The sequence below is a fragment of the Monomorium pharaonis genome, chromosome 8 (assembly GCF_013373865.1).
Source record: "Monomorium pharaonis isolate MP-MQ-018 chromosome 8, ASM1337386v2, whole genome shotgun sequence".
Taxonomy (NCBI): Eukaryota; Metazoa; Arthropoda; class Insecta; order Hymenoptera; family Formicidae; genus Monomorium; species Monomorium pharaonis.
In genome coordinates this window covers 3,911,166-3,927,925 of record NC_050474.1, presented here as the reverse complement: position 1 = coordinate 3,927,925, position 16,760 = coordinate 3,911,166, and the positions used below count along the sequence as shown (strand labels likewise).

Here is a 16,760-nt window from a genome sequence, read left to right as displayed (position 1 = left end):
TTGCCGTCTTCGCCCTCTGCTCCCGCTACCACCTTTTATCCCCGAACTCTGTAATTTTCCTCTAGCGACCGTGCCACCACATCGCGCCGAAATTGGTGTACGGCGGAACGATTTCGTGGAAATATACGTCGTCGTCTCTAAAAAGAGGGGAATCGGGCGCGACGGTGACGATGGCACTTCCACTCCGCGACCTCAGGGGGCCTTAGGGTAGGAGGGACCTCCGGAAAGAAAGGTGAATTGGGCGAGAACGAAGACGAACGAGCCAGTCGAAGGAGAACGACGAGAATTAGGAGAGGAAAGGTAATAAGTAGAGGAGAGCACAGAAGAGAGAGGAAGTCTCTCCCTTCGTTCCGGGAACACAGTCGTATGATGAGGAATCGTACCGAACGCTCCATCGCTTTCCTCTCTCGACGGTGAGGTCCGCGCAGGTGCGCCAATCTCTCGCTCCGATGCCGTAGGGGCGCCGAGCAAGCGTGACAACACGCAACATTTCTTTCTATCATGCCAAAAATGATACACACATTGGTCGCGCAGATGGAAGTCATTATTATTACAAAGAAACGTTTTTGCTGTCCGCCGTCTGTCGATGCCGAGTCACATAGACACGCTTACTGGCGGTTTACCGAGAAAAGCTCGCCTCCTCCAAAAAGGGAAGAGAGGGCGGGAGTGCTCTCTCTCTCTCTCTCTCTCTCTCTCTCTCTCTTTTTCTTTCTTTTTTCCCTCTTGAATTTCTCCGCGCGCGTCGCGTTCGAGATTGACGCGCACCGAAACTCTGCGATGCCGCACGTTCCCACGTCATTACGGCCAACTACCGTCAATCCCGTCGGCCACTTTCGCGGAATTTGCGCGCGCGACGAGCGCGCGTCCTGAAATCGCGCGTCATTTCCTCGCGCTCGGGGAGCGGCTTCCGCGCGGCGAGCGACTTGATTTCCGGGAAATATCATACCGCGTACGTAAAATGCCCGTCGTTGTGTGCGTCGTCACGTTACGTGACGATTCGGGCTAAAGCGTGCGGACACGCGCGTTCCTCCGCTCCCCGCCGCTTCCATCGCACCTGCGAGAAAAGCCGGGCGGTGCGTCCGTTGTCCGAGCAAACAATACGGACGATGATGCGCCGTCCCGAGCGCATTGTCCGTCGCGGCGAGGTAGTAGTAGGCGGCGGGATTTATCTACCTACTCGCGTAGAGTCAGGTAGAGACGAGGGAGAGAGAGAAGGAGGGAACACGGAGGGATAGAGACAGGGGAAGGGAGACCCAGGGGTTCTCGACCCCCGAGACACGTCGCGTCGCCGCCGAGCAGCGGCGCGGCGGCCGACCGGCTGCCGCCGTCGTCGTCGCCGTCGGCTCTTCCTTTCGTTCCGGGCTGATTTCGCGCGGCCGGCGGCACCACGGTGATCTATCAAGCGTCTATCATCTCGCCAAGTAACGAACCAAGCCTTCTCCTCCTACTCCTCGATGCAGGTCTTCTCGAAGCAGAGCGTATTAGCGAATCGTTGTTAACGGACGTGCGAGCGAGATTCGATTTGCGACGGTTCCACCGCGCGATCGTCGATCGGCGCTCGTTACCTCATCTCGTAATCGTTTAAATCCCTCTCCTCTCGTTTGTAAACATATTGACTTTTCGAGCCGTGCGTTTGCGTGCCCGGCGGAACGCTACAACCGCGAGGCTGTCTCGCAATTGAGGAAACGCTGACAGTCTAATGTTAGCCGATAACTTGGCGGGGTCCGCATTTTACGGTGTTCACATTTCTTTACGCGGCCATGATTGTAGCTGTTAAGGATGTCCTGCGACATTGATTGACAAGGATATTGGCACTCTGTGCGTTAGAGTATTTATAATCTTCCGACGAGGAAGCATTTGTATCATTATACGTATTGTTACGAATATTTAATTCTCCCTACATAAAGGCAATTAATATTGCAATTTTTGGGAAGTGTGTTAATGGAAATTATTAATTAGAGAAGAGTTGTCGAATGCGCTAACCACTTGAGTTAAATGTTACATTAATAATGTCGTATTAGTAAGTAAAAATATACAATATTAAGAAACTTAATAAAATCAGTACGTATTCAGAAATTCTTCTTTAATCACATATATTGTTTTTTCGAAACTTCTTAAATTATACGAAATAATTTGAAATACCATATGATTATTTTATTTCATAAATAATACTAGCTTTTCCAATAATTTTTCTCAATATTAAAAAAGATTTGAAATTAACATGACGTTGGAAGTACAAGAATTTTTTTTTCTATATAACATCTGATACATTATAGTGTATAAATATCGCATAGTGTTACAGGTGCAAATTTATAAATCTGATCTAACAAGGCTTGATTGTTGTATCATATTCGAGGGAGATTAGAATCTTTCGATTAAAATTTAGGTTCTATTCAGTTGTGGCATTTAAAAAATGCGCTTTATCTCGAACGTCATTCCTCTTTCAATTCGCGTAACACGAATTTTTTAGAAACGTCACGTTCCCATAACCATTTTTTTCGTCACGTTACCGAATTTCAGGATCCTTTATGTGTCTCATCTGAAAAATCTTAGGTTATTCTAGAAGTGTTTCTAGGAGACGGCACGTTTCCGTGACCGCTCTTCTTGTCTCGCGTCATGAAATTCCTGGATCTTTGCTCTGGCACGAGGAGGACCCTCGGTACAGGAGCCTCGTAGGGCCCGGCGCGGAATGAGCGCCGATGGTAAGTCAGTTTTTCGCATACCGAGCGCTCAGGTAGGTAGGTAGGTAGAAGGAGCACACGAGACAGTGGAGGAAGATGAAGGGGGAAAGGGAGCGAACGGGAGAGAGAGAGAGAGAGAGAGGGGGAGAGAAAGAGAAAGAGAGTCGGCATGCGAGCGGGCAGGCAGGTAAGAGTTTGGTATGGTCTAGCTGCTCGCTGCCACGAAGCGCGTTGAATGCCGGGGCCCGGTACCCAGCGCCGCGCGGCAGCTCCCCTCTCCAAGATGGCCGCCGTTGGTCGGGCCTCAGCCGCCGCGGGTCCGCCGGGTTAGGGGAAGGGTAGAGCTCGCAGGTGCCGCCATGTCAGTGCATGCCTAACTTCGAAGCCGCGCGGAACGGACGTTGGGCTCCCGAATACGCGACACCTCGTGCTACCGCCGTGTAGTATCCACGAAGTGGTGGATTCCAAGTCCTCCCCCGTTCGCGCTTTTCTCGATCCTCGTGGTATTTCGCGCCCTTTAATCTCTCCGTCGTGGTTGCCGTTGGGAGAAAAACTTGGAAAGCGCGTTCCGAGGAGAGTGTTTCGACCCTTCGAGGACCCGAGAGTACGTTGAACGCGAAAGGAGAGACGAGCGAGAGTCGTCGGATGTGCGGATGGTCCCTTCTCTCTTCCGCGAGAGCCGCGAAAATAGGCGAGCTGTTGCTCGACTCCACGATACCTGGCCGCGTCTCGTTTAACGAGAGGTCGGGCGTCATTGGACTCGTCTACTTGGTGCGCGACTGACAGTTCGGAGTGTTCTTTCGCGAGACGCGTTTCGCAATTCGCTTTTCACGAATTTTACTCCTGGACCTAGATTCATCAGCCGGAGTCCGTTTTGTTCTCTACGGTCTTCCACCGTCCGTTGACTCCGGCCGTTCGCGAATCGATCGACGCGATCCGGCGGACGAGGATGACAGGGCGTCAATGACCGGCTGCCCGTGACGTCGTGGAACGACGAATCCGCGACGCAGGACAGCAGTCCGAGGAGCGCGCGGGAGGTGACGCGTTCCCGACGGGACCGCAACGCGACGGTCATGCGTGACGTCGGACGATCGCGCCGGGTTCGCGACCGGTCGCACTGGTGATTCGGTTATCGGGACATGGCTTCTTCGACGCGAGAAATGTGCCATATTTCGCCGTAGTCTTCTCGTTTGTCCATCGCATAAGGAACCCAAGTGAAGTGAAGATTCCGAGAAAGAGGAAAGGGTGCCGGAGCACATCACGGTAATTCGACTTTCTAATTGTCACATGCCGTCACGACGATGCCGCGGATGCAAATGATCGTCGACCCGGCGGGACATGGAATTAACGCCGATCCTTGAAATTCCACGTTTCGTGCGAATAAAGTGAACGCGAGAGTCGGTGTAAGTGAATGTTAGTCGCGAGAGATATAACCCGCTCGAAAATAAAAGCGTGATATATTTTTGGTGATTGCTACGTGTTGGTGCTAAACAAAGTTATCTCGCGTGTTGGGTGATAGCAGGAAGAAAAGTGGTAGACCTGTGGAGAAAGAGAGAGAGAGAGAAAAAAAACACTCGGAAGAATCGTCGTCCAGCAGGTACGAGGAATCCGTATTTCGCTTCGCGCGTCGCCGCGACCGCCGGTGGCCGGTGGCGTAGAGAATGGAAAGGTCGAGATAATATCGCGAGTCGAGGAGGGAGGAGGAGGAGGAGGAGGAGGTGATGGTGGTGGAGGCCCCCAGGATGTGGCATCTGCTACTGTTTCTCGTCCTGGGAGCGACCCCCGCCCGGGGCGCGCAGCCCGAGCGCGTCAAGTACCTGGAGGTGTCGGAGAACGTGCGGCCGGGCACCCGGGTTGGTTTCATCGATATCGACAGTCCGCCGTATCTGATAGCGTTGGTGCCAGGCTCGCCGGTGGAGACCGACCTGATCATCGAGCCGACCACGGGCGAGATAAGGACGCGGGTGCCGTTGGACCGCGAGACCAGGCCGTCTTACAGCCTGGTCGCGCTACCGAGCGTGCGGGTGGTGATCAATGTGCTCGACGAGAACGACAACGCGCCCACCTTCGCCGAGAAGCACGTGGACATCGAGTTCCCGGAGAACTCGCCCCGCGACGTCAAGCGGGCGCTGCCGCCGGCGTACGACTCCGATCTCGGCCAGTACACGACCCAGCGCTACGAGATCGTGTCGGGCAATCACGGGGATGCGTTCCGGCTGTCGCAGCAGCGCGGCCGCGACGGCGTTCTCTACTTGGACCTGCAGATCGCCGGCTCGCTCGACCGGGAGGCGCGCTCCCGCTATCATCTGGTGATCGAGGCGCTCGACGGCGGCACGCCGCCGCTCCGCTCCCGCCTGACCGTCAACGTGACCGTGCAGGACGTCAACGATAATCCGCCGGTCTTCAATCAGACGCGGTACGTCGCGAGCGTTCCGGAAAACGCGACCGTCGGTACGCCGGTGCTCGCGGTGAACGCGACCGACGCCGACGCCGGGGACAACGGCCTCGTCGAGTTCTCCATCAATCGCCGGCAGTCCGATCGCGAGGAGATGTTCCGTATCGATCCGGAGACCGGTATGGTCTACGTGAACAAGGCCCTCGATTTCGAGTCGAGGGAGCATCACGAGCTGGTGATCGTCGCCCGGGATCGCGGCGCCCAGCCGCTGGAGGCCAGCGCCTTCCTCTCCGTCAGCGTGACCGACGTAAACGACAATCAGCCGACCATCACTGTTATCTTCCTGTCGGACGACGCGACCCCCAAGATCAGCGAGAGCGCCCTACCCGGTGAATTCGTCGCCCGGATATCCATCAGCGATCCCGACTCCCGGACCGAGTACTCGAACGCGACCGTCACCCTGACGGGCGGCGACGGGCACTTCGGTCTGGCCACGCGGGACAACATCATCTACCTCGTGGTGGTCGAGCGGCCGTTGGATCGCGAGGAACAGTCCGTTTACGAGTTGTCGGTGGAGGCGACCGACGCCGGGACGCCTCCGTTGTGCGCCGTGCGCACCTTTCGCCTCCTCGTCACCGATGTCAACGACAACGCGCCTGAGTTCGAGCGCGACCGATACGAGGCCCATCTTCTCGAGGCGTCCGAGCCCGGCACGTCGGTGCTGCGAGTCCTCGCGACCGATCTCGACGAGGGTGCCAACTCGGCGATCCGTTATTCCCTCGCGAACGCGACGTGGTTCGCGATCGACGAGACCACCGGTCTCATCACCACTATGACGCACGTGGACTGCGAGGCCAACCCGGCGCCAGTGTTAATAGTGTACGCGACCGATTCCGGACGACCGCCCCTCAGCAGCAGCGCGACCGTGCGAGTCACCATCCACGATCTCAACGACAACGAGCCCATCTTCGACAAGCCGCTCTACAACACCAGCGTGCCGGAGAACCTGCCCGTCGGACGCTGCATCCTCAAGGTAGGATTGGAAAAATTACTTTTTTTTCCTCTCCCGCTGTGCTGCGCGAAGGGACGACGATTAGGTCCCTTCGGTTAAACGTTAAACCGCGCGTGACAGGCGGACACGCGTACGTAACGCGAAATTGGAAACCGTTTCGGTATGGAATCCCGTCGGGGTTGTTGCGTTCAAAGCGCCGCGAGCGATGTTTACGTGGCGCTTCGCACGCCCGTGATATCGGTATTTTTACTCGATTTTATCGTATTTTTGCTCACACATCAAGTCGTATTTGCTCTATAGTCGCCCCTGCCCTATCTCTTTTCCGAGATCTATTCCTTTATTCCGTCCTGGGCCTTGTCATCGTGGGGTGTAGTATACAAATGCGCGCGGCCGCTAGCTCGCACGGCGGGACGTAAAGACGCGGCGGCGCCAGCCACTCACGTCGGCACCCAGGTCGGGTATCCGGGACCTTGTTCGCGTTCTAACGCCGCTCCGGGAAGAAAGGGCCGCGCGTACAGCGGCGGTGACGACCTCGCTAAGAAAACGCGTCGGCGGGGAATTCCTCCCCGCGCGATCGGTACATAGGGAAGCACTCGGGAAAAAGCGCTACATTCGGAGTGTTCAGTGGTCATGGAAATCTGGAAATTTGAAAATATCAGGGAAAAGTCAGAGATTTTTACAGTTTCTCTGGAATTTTTACAATTTTTATTATCTGTCTGGAATTTTTTATCATCGTTTTACATAAATTTTGCGTATGTAATATTTTATCCTATTAATTATTCTATTAATTAAAGATATATTTTAACGGATATCCGTTGCCTAGTAAAGCTTCGACTAATTCTTTTATATATTTTTGGTGGAATTTTGAATGTGATAATTATAATACGCTGTTGATCAATCCTATTACTACTCATTTTTTACGAAACATTGGATGGTGTGAGTAGAAACTGAGATAATCTGAATAACTCTGAATAAGTTGGCTTTTTAAATAAATCAAATACAGTTAGATTGTCTTTTACTAATTTACTATTAAAGTTACGTTTAGAAAATTTATACTGTTGCCTCCAACTTTAAGTGTGAATTTTAGTTTATCATTTCTTGTGTTAAAAGTACTTAAAAGTTCATTAAGTTTATTGAGATTTTTTTGTCGTTTTTTCCTTTCAGTTTCTTTTCCAATTCCTGATTTTTTTGGTACCATAGTCTTTTTTGCGTGACTCCTGTCCACGAAAAAACCTACAATACATACTCTTTGGTAAAATTTTTGATAGAAAGTTGTAATATTATACATATTATTTTGGCCAGAGTTCTATGCGTCGTTTAATTCTAAGCATGTCATTTGCTAGTCTTCTTTTTAAACAATTAAGCTTGTATAAGAGTGTCTATATAAATTGTATGGATAGAATTCCAAATGCGGAGGTATTAAATATTTTTATTATTAAGTTAATATATTGAAGAAACAAGTTAACATATTGAGTTAAGCAAATATGAATTCATATGTGCATTATGAATAATTATGCTCTTAAAAATAAATACAAAAAAGTCAGGGAAAAATTAATTCTAGATCCTGGAAAATTCGGGGAGAGGTCAGGAAATTCTCTTTGCTAAGTATGCCGGACACCCGTACATTCCTTTTTTTTTCCTTTTCTTCTCCTCACTGTCTTTCTCTCTTTCTCTCGGATCGACGACATTACGCCCCTGAGCGGCCCACGTTGCCGTTATGCGTGCTCGTACGTACGCAATACTTCTTTCCTCATTCAGGTCGCCGCTGCTCGTGGCTCCTACTCGTATTCGCTGTTCGACGCTACTCCGCCTCTCCTCGCGGAGAGAGAAAGACTTAGCACGGGCCGCGTATATATGCTAATGAAACGCAGCGCGAATTTATTTAACTCCCGCGGGTGTTTGCGCTATTTTAACTTGTCAAATCGCGTCTGCGCCTCTTGAAAAAGCGAATCGATTATACACAGAAGTCGCACAAGCCACGCGCACGAGCTGTTGCCCACCAATGCGAGATCCACGCTTAATTGACGCGTATACACTTGAGAAATCATGGTAATCCTCCGATCGATTCGATCGGAGAAAATCCGTCATCGGTCTTTATGCCGCAGCTTCTAATTGACCCGTCATCGGAATCAATAGCGCCGCAAGACGTTTACCGGCCGTGTTGCGCGACGAGCAGCCTCCATAAATTAATATCTTAAATGTCGCGTCGGCGCGAGAGAGTGACGTTACACACCCGCGGTGGGTACTTGGCGTTTAACCCTTGCATAAGCCACGTCGTTTCGCGTAAAGTCGCTAAGATTCACATTAAAGGTTCCTCGATGCAGTCAGCCGGGCGAAAGGGCACGAGCGAACCAGCTCGTAACCAGCCGCGGGCCGTCAGGCACACGTATGTTAAGTCGGGAAAGCTGTAATTGGTATTTGAGAGAGAGAGAGAGAGAGAGAGAGAGAGAGAGAGAGAGAAAGTAAACGGGAAGAAAGATTTTCTTCAGTTGTTTCAATTAGTTTCGCGGATATCCGAGAGGCGTGTCTATTTATCATTATTTGGCTTTTTCATCCCGCGAAAAAGATCGCCTGACGTCGCGGCCCTTTGGCACGTGTTCGCACGCGTCTCTGAAATTTGAGATGTCGCACCATTTCGCAAAGGCGATTACGCGAGTACCGGCTGTCGACGCACCGACGCGACGATCTAACGTAACCGTTCAAAAGTAATATTATACCGCAGCGGCTTTCGATCGTGCCGGGATAGTTTAGACTTTCGTCGAGTAGCAAAAATAACGTGCAAGCACTGGATTCTTTTTAATTCTTCTCGCGCAGATGGATTTGTTGACACTGAAATGTATAGCTTTAATGTAATCGATAACACTAAAGATAATAATACATTCGTTAAATTGCTTCGACATATGATGAATGCGCTTTTCGCGCGCTTTGATGATAATGCTTTTTGCGTCGCATACCGTTTATCGCATTTCAATTGTCGCGTTTCTGACAGAAATATTCACCCGTGACGAGGGAACATTGCAGTAACGTCCGTCATTCATAGCGCCGATTTGTGGACGGTAGATTCCTGTGGGGAGGAGGACGGGGATACGCGGCAAGAACGCGAAATGAAGGGAGAGAAGAAATCTCCTCCGCCTTCCTTCTCCCACATCCTGGCCTGTCCGTCTCGCGCGGGCGCTCGCTCGACCCTTTTTTGCCCCGTTGGATTGTCATCCGCGTGCGGCGCGGGTACGCGCAGCCGAATGCCGATGGAAATTGCACGGGAATAAGCCGAGTGCATTTTTCAATCGTCGCTCGCACGACGAATGCATCCGGCGGGCTCCCCGGGCCCCCTACGTACGCATTGCGCGACGTCGATGTTAATGTCTGCCCCCGGTACGGTATATATTTTATTGGCGTTTCGATGCCTAGTTCAATGATGATTTATAATTGTTGTTCGCTCGGCTGTAATTATTATAATTACAGATTTTTCGTCCGGCTCTCGGAACCGGGCCCCGGCTTGGCCCGGGCCCGGACGCCCTCTTCGCTCCATCCCCCTCGATATGGCTCCACCCCTTCGGTCCTTCGTCTCTCGGGCCTCTCGTCTCCTTCCCCTCGGTGCATTTCTTCCGCTCTCACTCACTCTCTTTCTCTCTCTGTTTCTCTTTCTTTCTATCGGCCTCACTTCTTCCCTCTCTATTCCACTCGCTCGCCGTTCTTTCTATCTCGCGAACAGAGACCAGATCTACGGCTCCGACGTAGAAACGGGTTTTGGAAGTTGGACTCGCGCGATGTCGAGTCCTCGCGCTCGGCTCCTGAGAAAACCTCTGTCTCTGCTTTCGCCTTCGTTTTACGCTAAAACGCGGTCATTTCATTTCGAGAACGATAGATACCAATAGATTGGCGAGGCGAAGACTTATTGCGATTAAGAGAAAAAGTCGAATGTACAACGCATATCATTTTTGTCAGGGATAAAAATCATTCAATTATGAGCACAATGCACCTCTTCGACTGCAATAACCGTGATTCGCGTAGGAATCGCGCTTTCAGCGAACACTAAACTTCTCTCTCGCGCGCATTTATTTCTCGGATCTAACGATATCCGCGCATATTCACGCGCGGAATAACGGAACGCGTGCGTACGTAGTTATGCTCGCGGCCTACACGTCGGGAACACTAGTTCCAATTCATCCTCGCTCAGGTCTCTCCCATTATCCATCCTAACCGGCGACGGAGGATCATTAAGCCACGGCGTCTTTTGTCCATTTCTCTATACGCGTCCGTCTCTAACAACGAGCTCGGAAAGAAACGGCGGACTCGAGAAAAACGCCAGCGAGGCGTGTGCTCCACTTCGGTACTTTCCTTCTCTCGTCATCCTCGCTCTCGAGGACCGGGATCCGCGTCCCCCTCCGGCCATCTTCTTCCCGCGATCGTCGCTACACTTTCCATGGCCACTGGCCACTCGAGTCGAGAATCGATTACGAATCGGGCGATCGCGATGCGTGGCAGACGATGTGCATGCGAGCGAGCAAGAGAGAGAGAGAGAGAGAGAGGGAGGCCATGCCGGTGCGCGCACACACCGTGTGTATATCGTGGTACGAAGTGATGACCGTAATGACTCTAACCACCGTCTGACATCTGGCATTAGGCACTCGGGCTTTCGAGTGGCAACGCCCGCAGCAATTGTTGCCGTTTACGACTGCCGTGCACGCTTCCCTTCTCTCTCACACCGACGTTCTTCTTCCTCCTCCAGCTTCTCCGCGCTTCTTCCCTTTTCTTTCGCTCCGTCTTGTTCTCGGTCCTGCTCGAGCGAATCCGGCTTCCTCCTCTCTCCACGTCTCTTCTCTTCTGGTCCTTTCCCTTTCCCTCGCGATCTTTCGCTCGCTCGGCATCTCTTTCTCTCTATCTCTCACCTTTTTTCGCATCTCTCTCTTTCTCTCTCTCTTTCTCTCCCGTTCTCTTCCCGCGTATCTTCTTGTTTCCCTTGTCCCGTTCGCTTGCACGTCTCTTCATTCTCTCGCTCTCTCCTTCATTCGCTCCCGGTCTCTCCCTACCTCTCGTTGGTCCGCTCTCGATCCTACGCGCTATAGACCGCATTCCCGAGCGCAAACGACGAGGCAGAGATATATATGTATATGCATTCGCGTGTGCACCGCGTTTGTCGCCGCCGTCCCGCCGTTGCAGTCGCGAAGCGCGCGGCGTGCACAATACTCCGTGCTCCTGAAAAGTCATAATTGCGATATTCATATTCGTACTACTCCGCGCGATCGCGCCTCGTCGGGTGTTACTCGATCGCCTTACCGCTTTCTCTGTTTCAACCGTTTAACGTCGAAGTCGAGAAAATCACTTTATTTTTGCGCAGCGATTACGTGAAATATCGTTCTTTAATCTTTCTTGCATTACCCCACACGTGCTTAATTTATTACAGTGTCGATGCTGTGCAAAGTTCTTACGCAACCCGCATGTTTTCGTAGTAAAAGACGGTTCAGTTCAGCAACTCTGTTGGGCTGTCAACACATGCGTAATAAGGGAGATTTGCATAAATGGAAATTACTTTTGACATAATACAAAGTACGAAAACGTGCGTAATTCATATTTGGAATGTCGGAACTGCCGCATCGCGATAGTCTTAAAGACAAATGACTTCCGCGTATTTTCGCTTACAATCCGCTAGGACGTATGTATGCGTATTTATGCGCGTTACAATCCTCATTGCGTATTCGCTATTTTAATTTAAAGCGCGTGCTCGCGGATTAACGAGCGCGTGTCACGTTTTGCAATCCGAGCGGGGAGCGCGCGAGCTCCTGGAAAAAAAAAGGGGGGGGGGGACCAGATTCGCATTATGTGGCGCGGTGTTACGATTAGAGCCGAGTGTGCGGCACGCTCGATTGCATAATCCGCTCGTAAATAAGCGGAGCCCGCATGCTCTCGTTCATTCGCTCGCTCGGCCCGAAAGAATGCGAGCGAGTGTCACCTGTCTCTGTATAACGTGCCTATAATTTCTTTTAAACCGCTGATATTCACGATTTTTGGTTTCTGCTCGCAAACAGAATCGTATCTGTCGATACTTAACTGTTTTTCAAAAAATTGTTGAGTTTTAGCTTGAGATCCTGAGAGCGATTTTTTTGTATCTTTCGCTGTATCATCTCGCGATCTCTTTTGCGCTCGCTTTAATTCTACGCACTGAAAATTCCGTGCGAAAGTGTAGTCGCGCGTGTGTACGCGTCGTTCTCTATTCCGCATCCCCATCTTGGGAATAATAGAGGCTAGATCTCGATTCTCTTTCTCACCAAACGGGAATAACGACTTATATCGCGAGGTCGTATCGCGCGGAGCAATTACGGACATTAGAAAGTCATCCTTGTTAAACGCGATGCTGCGGACGGTTGGTTGTTGGCCAAATTTCTCCTCGTACAAAAATACACCATGACGGATGCGATCCTCGCTAATGACGGATGAAAAATGTAGCAAGGTGTAGCATACGAACGAATTCTCGACGTGACAATGATCTTTTCTTTTGTATTCGCTCTGACTCTTTTGTTCGTCAGAAACGAACTTGGGTGACGAAACTGTGCTTCTCCAGATGTAACAACGTCATTGTTTCTTAGGGGAATCATATCCTTTAATCTTCTTCAAGGGTCGATGTGTTTCACGACGAATTGCAGTGATTTTCCCTCCGCAGAAATGTTCAGAATAATTCGCGCTGGTCCACCAGCTGAAAATAAATGCCAACGGGCGGCGATCGTTTAGCGAGAAAAAGAACGGAATTATCCTTATCGGCGTTGCTGATTACCATCATTTTCCCGCAGTTCTAGCAGCATCGCGCGCGATAACCATCCGTTATCGAGTTCCCGCGTGTCCCTGGATTACCCAACGTTCTTCTCTCTTCCATATCTCGACAGCGGATGAGATGCCAGTCAGCTCGTCGTCCGTCTTTGTGTCTCGCGATCGAATACGTAAAACATTTTATATAGGATTCCATCATTCATTGCTTTTAATTTTTAAAGTCGACCGCAAGCTTTTAGCGAGAAATTTCAATTTCTCCCGAGAGAAACTCAAGTCTGTTTCCTTGCAAAAAATTATCGGTGTAATAATTTTACCGGTGCGTTTTACCGCATCCGATACTTCGCCTGCGAGGTTGTGATAAGCATTATTGTGGATAATTATAGCGATAATTAAGCTTTCGTTTTATCTTCGTTCATTAAGGCGACGCCGCATCAGCGATTTCATGGCACCTATCTGGTCTACATAATAAAATTATTTTCAGATCTGTATGTACATATATATATATATATATAGAGCTAAATGTTCGGATACTTTAGCAAAATCGTTCTCCTCATATCTTTTCTCTTTCTCCCATCTTGATAAACTTTGAGAAAGTATGTGTCAAACTTTGAACAAAGTTTCTCCTGGGATTTCGTAAATCGTACGTAAGCCGAAATATCGAGTTGTATAAGGTGACTTTATCGGACGCGCTTATAGTGACAAGTAAATCGGTAATGACAACGTGAGGGATGTACCGAATGATTGCATAGAGAATGCAGGGATTTTTCTCATCTCGCCCTGGCCGCGTATGTGCCAGGTCGAGCTCGCCAAGGATTTTACGAGCCGTTCTTCTTAACGGCGTTATGCACCGCAGACTCTCCCGAGAGCGCGCCAAGACTCGGTCCCGACCCTCTCGTAGGAGTTCTCGAGCAATCACCTACTTCTTACGACGTGCACACCTTCTTACCGTCCGCTCCTCGCCAGCCCGATAGGCCAGTCGGCATCGTTTGTCCGCGTTGTTGCAAGCATCGCGCGTGCGCGCGTGTGAAAGGGTGATTTTTGAAGGATGCCGGCACGGCACTAAAGCTCGAATTTTTCGCGGGATCTCGCGCGAGGAGAATAATCTCCCGGGAATTCCAGCCCGGAATTGCGGCCTTCCCGCCCGATGGGTAACATTAAACCGCCGCGCCGCCGGTGCGGGGTAACACGCGGAAAAAGACTCTCGCATCGAAAGTGTGGCAGCCAAGTTTTAGGTCGCTTCTTCGCGTAACGCTTCCCCGTCGATATAAAGAACTGTTTCCTCCTCGAGAAATTTATGAGCGGGGAAGTCAGGCTCGCTCTTTCTTTCACGATTGTTTAAACGAAGTATAATTAACATATTTCTCATTTTCCGTGCGTTCTCTTTCTCGGACGAGTGGCTTAATTAAGTTATAACAAAGATACAAACAACAAAATGGACGGAGGGATGATTAAGGAACTCCGCCGGCTCTGTCGGAAGCCGAAGGCGTTAAAACGTTAAAATCGGGGCCGTCTTACGATCGAAGTCGGTCACTCTCGATCACTCCGTGCCAAAGAGCCCGCGGCTGCATCCGAAGCGTTTCCTCCGAGTTTAACGAAACGAGGAGAGGGCAAGAGGGGGGGGGGGGCATGGAAGAGAGGTCGACTTAAGTGCGTGTGTGTATGCATCGAGGCGTCGTAGAGAGAAAGCGGTAGGCAGATCGGTGCCGGGCTATAAGGTGCAGGTAGAGACGAAGGAGCGAGAGAGGAGGGAGACGGGAAACTGCGTGTGAGCCGCACTTTCCAATGCACTTGGTACAACTGGGAAAGTGCAAGCGGTTAAGCCGCCGAGCGTAAACCTCGTTCGCACGTGCATCACGCGCCTGTCAGAGACGCGTTTGCCCTAAACGGGGAACGCCGCCGATTCCCGTGGAAATTAGTTTCGCCGTTCGCGAAAGTTCATATTCCGTTTATACGTTGTCATTTGAGAAAGACGTAAAGTCGTGAAATCAAGCCTGAGGAAAATTTCATGTTAACGACCAGACAAGTTCTCTCGCAAGGCAACCTCTTGCGCTATTCATTTGTCGGATTGTACTTTGCTCGTTTCACGATTTTAATCGCGAAATAATGGAGGAAAATTCGTCGCGGTCGTTGCCCGATCGGCGGAACGTCCGAAGGCCGCACGCAAGATCGGATTTCGTGAGCACGACTTTACACTTAATTTCACGATCGATCATCGGCGATCCCACGTCCCGAGAGCATTTTCTCCGCCTCACGATCGAGCTCTGGGCGCATTCCGCCGCACGCATCTCGTTCCGCGACCGGCTGCGGCGCTCAGAGGGAAAAACCGCTTTCCGATCGATCCACGGCTGCAGGAAAGTCCCGTAGGTGGTCGTACGCGCCACGCGGCTTGATTATCCTATCGATAGAACAGGCGGTTATGCATGTAGAGCAGTTAACGAAGCACTTGAGAATTTCTCCAATGCAGAATGCCATTAGACGATTTACATACACGCGGCACTTTGCCTGCATACTGATGGCCGGGGGAGTAACGTGGCCGAAGAGTAACGTGTCAAGTACCACTTCCAATTGACAGTCTTAATCGCGATATTATTAAGCGCGTATCTCTCGATCGCGTATACTTAAATCCTTTTTTTCTCCCTCTTTTCTACTTTCTCTTGTCGTTAGCGAAAATGTTACGATCTTGTTTATCGACATATTACTGTCGGCATAAGAACTGACTAGTTATCGAGAAAACTTTATTTTATGACTTACTTGAAAAGCCGCGGCGGCTGTGTGTTGACAGATTACACTCCCACTTGCGACATACACCGGGGAAATGCATTTCGCGTTAATAAGTACTCGTACTCTGTGTCATGAGATTAGTTTTAAATTGTTTTGCGTTACACGATCATCTATCTCGTAATATGATCGATAAACGATGCAGGCCGTCTTATTAATATTTTAAATCAATATAATAGTAATATTATTTATAATATTATTTCATTACATTTTATTTGTTTGGATTGACTTCCCTGTTATCTCTTTAATTTGATCTATCCATCTGCCTCGTGGTCTTTTGCTCTCGACTTTCCCTTGGACGTTCAGTCTCTCCAAGTTGTCATTTTCTCGTCGGATATCCAAAGAATTGCAAAATGCACCGACGGCAGATAGTGAATAATTGATCTTTAAGTCTCAACTCATTTAACATTGAGATATTGGTCCTGTGATCAATTTAGGGTATGCGGAGCATCCTTCTCCAACATCACATTTGAAAAACATCTATTCGGTGCCTGTCAGCCGTCTTTATGATCCAGGATTCGGAACCATATGCGAATATAGAAAATACCAGCGTGTTTACTAGGGCTTTCGTAGCGTTCTTTGATATTTGTTTATCTGATTTAATTTTGAGCAGGTTTGACATCGCTGTTCTTGCCATTGTTATCCGTCTTTTAATCTCTGGTTTGCATCCTCCCTTCTTTTGTTATTAGACCCTAGGTATGTAAACTCTTCTACTGGATTTATTTATATGCGGTTAAAGTTACACAATAATTAATAAATTTTAAGACACCCTGTATGTCTGCGGTGAGTAATGATACTGTTAAACAAAAAGTGTTGTCGAGTATCTTACCGCTTTTATTCCCTTGTAATAAAGTGTTTTATTATTTTACTATCATATTGCAAAGTTAAAACAAAGAAACTGCCGTATCAAGGCTACGTATCGACAAAATCGCAAGTGTTACGAATTGCGATCCTTCTCGTGCTGGATAAAACGATAAGAAACGATAAGTTACAAGAACAGGTTAAATTTTTCACGGTTGGGTTTACGTGGTGCGTTTTGCGCGCGCCGCTATTTTATTATTAGATACGGATTAATCCTTCCGCATTTGCCGAGTTATATATAACCTACAGATAAGAGATATCAAAAGAAAAA

General features: G+C 49.8%; 1 protein-coding gene across 1 annotated transcript in view; it reads left to right on the top strand.

The window, feature by feature from the left end:
- LOC105836051 (protein dachsous) overlaps positions 1-16,760 on the top strand; it is a 315,828-nt gene that overhangs the window by 5,477 nt on the left and 293,591 nt on the right. The window contains exon 3 of the mRNA XM_036291030.1: positions 3,535-6,109. Coding sequence (XP_036146923.1) covers positions 4,403-6,109 — 1,707 coding nt within the window. The 5' untranslated portion in view covers positions 3,535-4,402. The remainder of the gene's footprint in view (positions 1-3,534; positions 6,110-16,760) is intronic.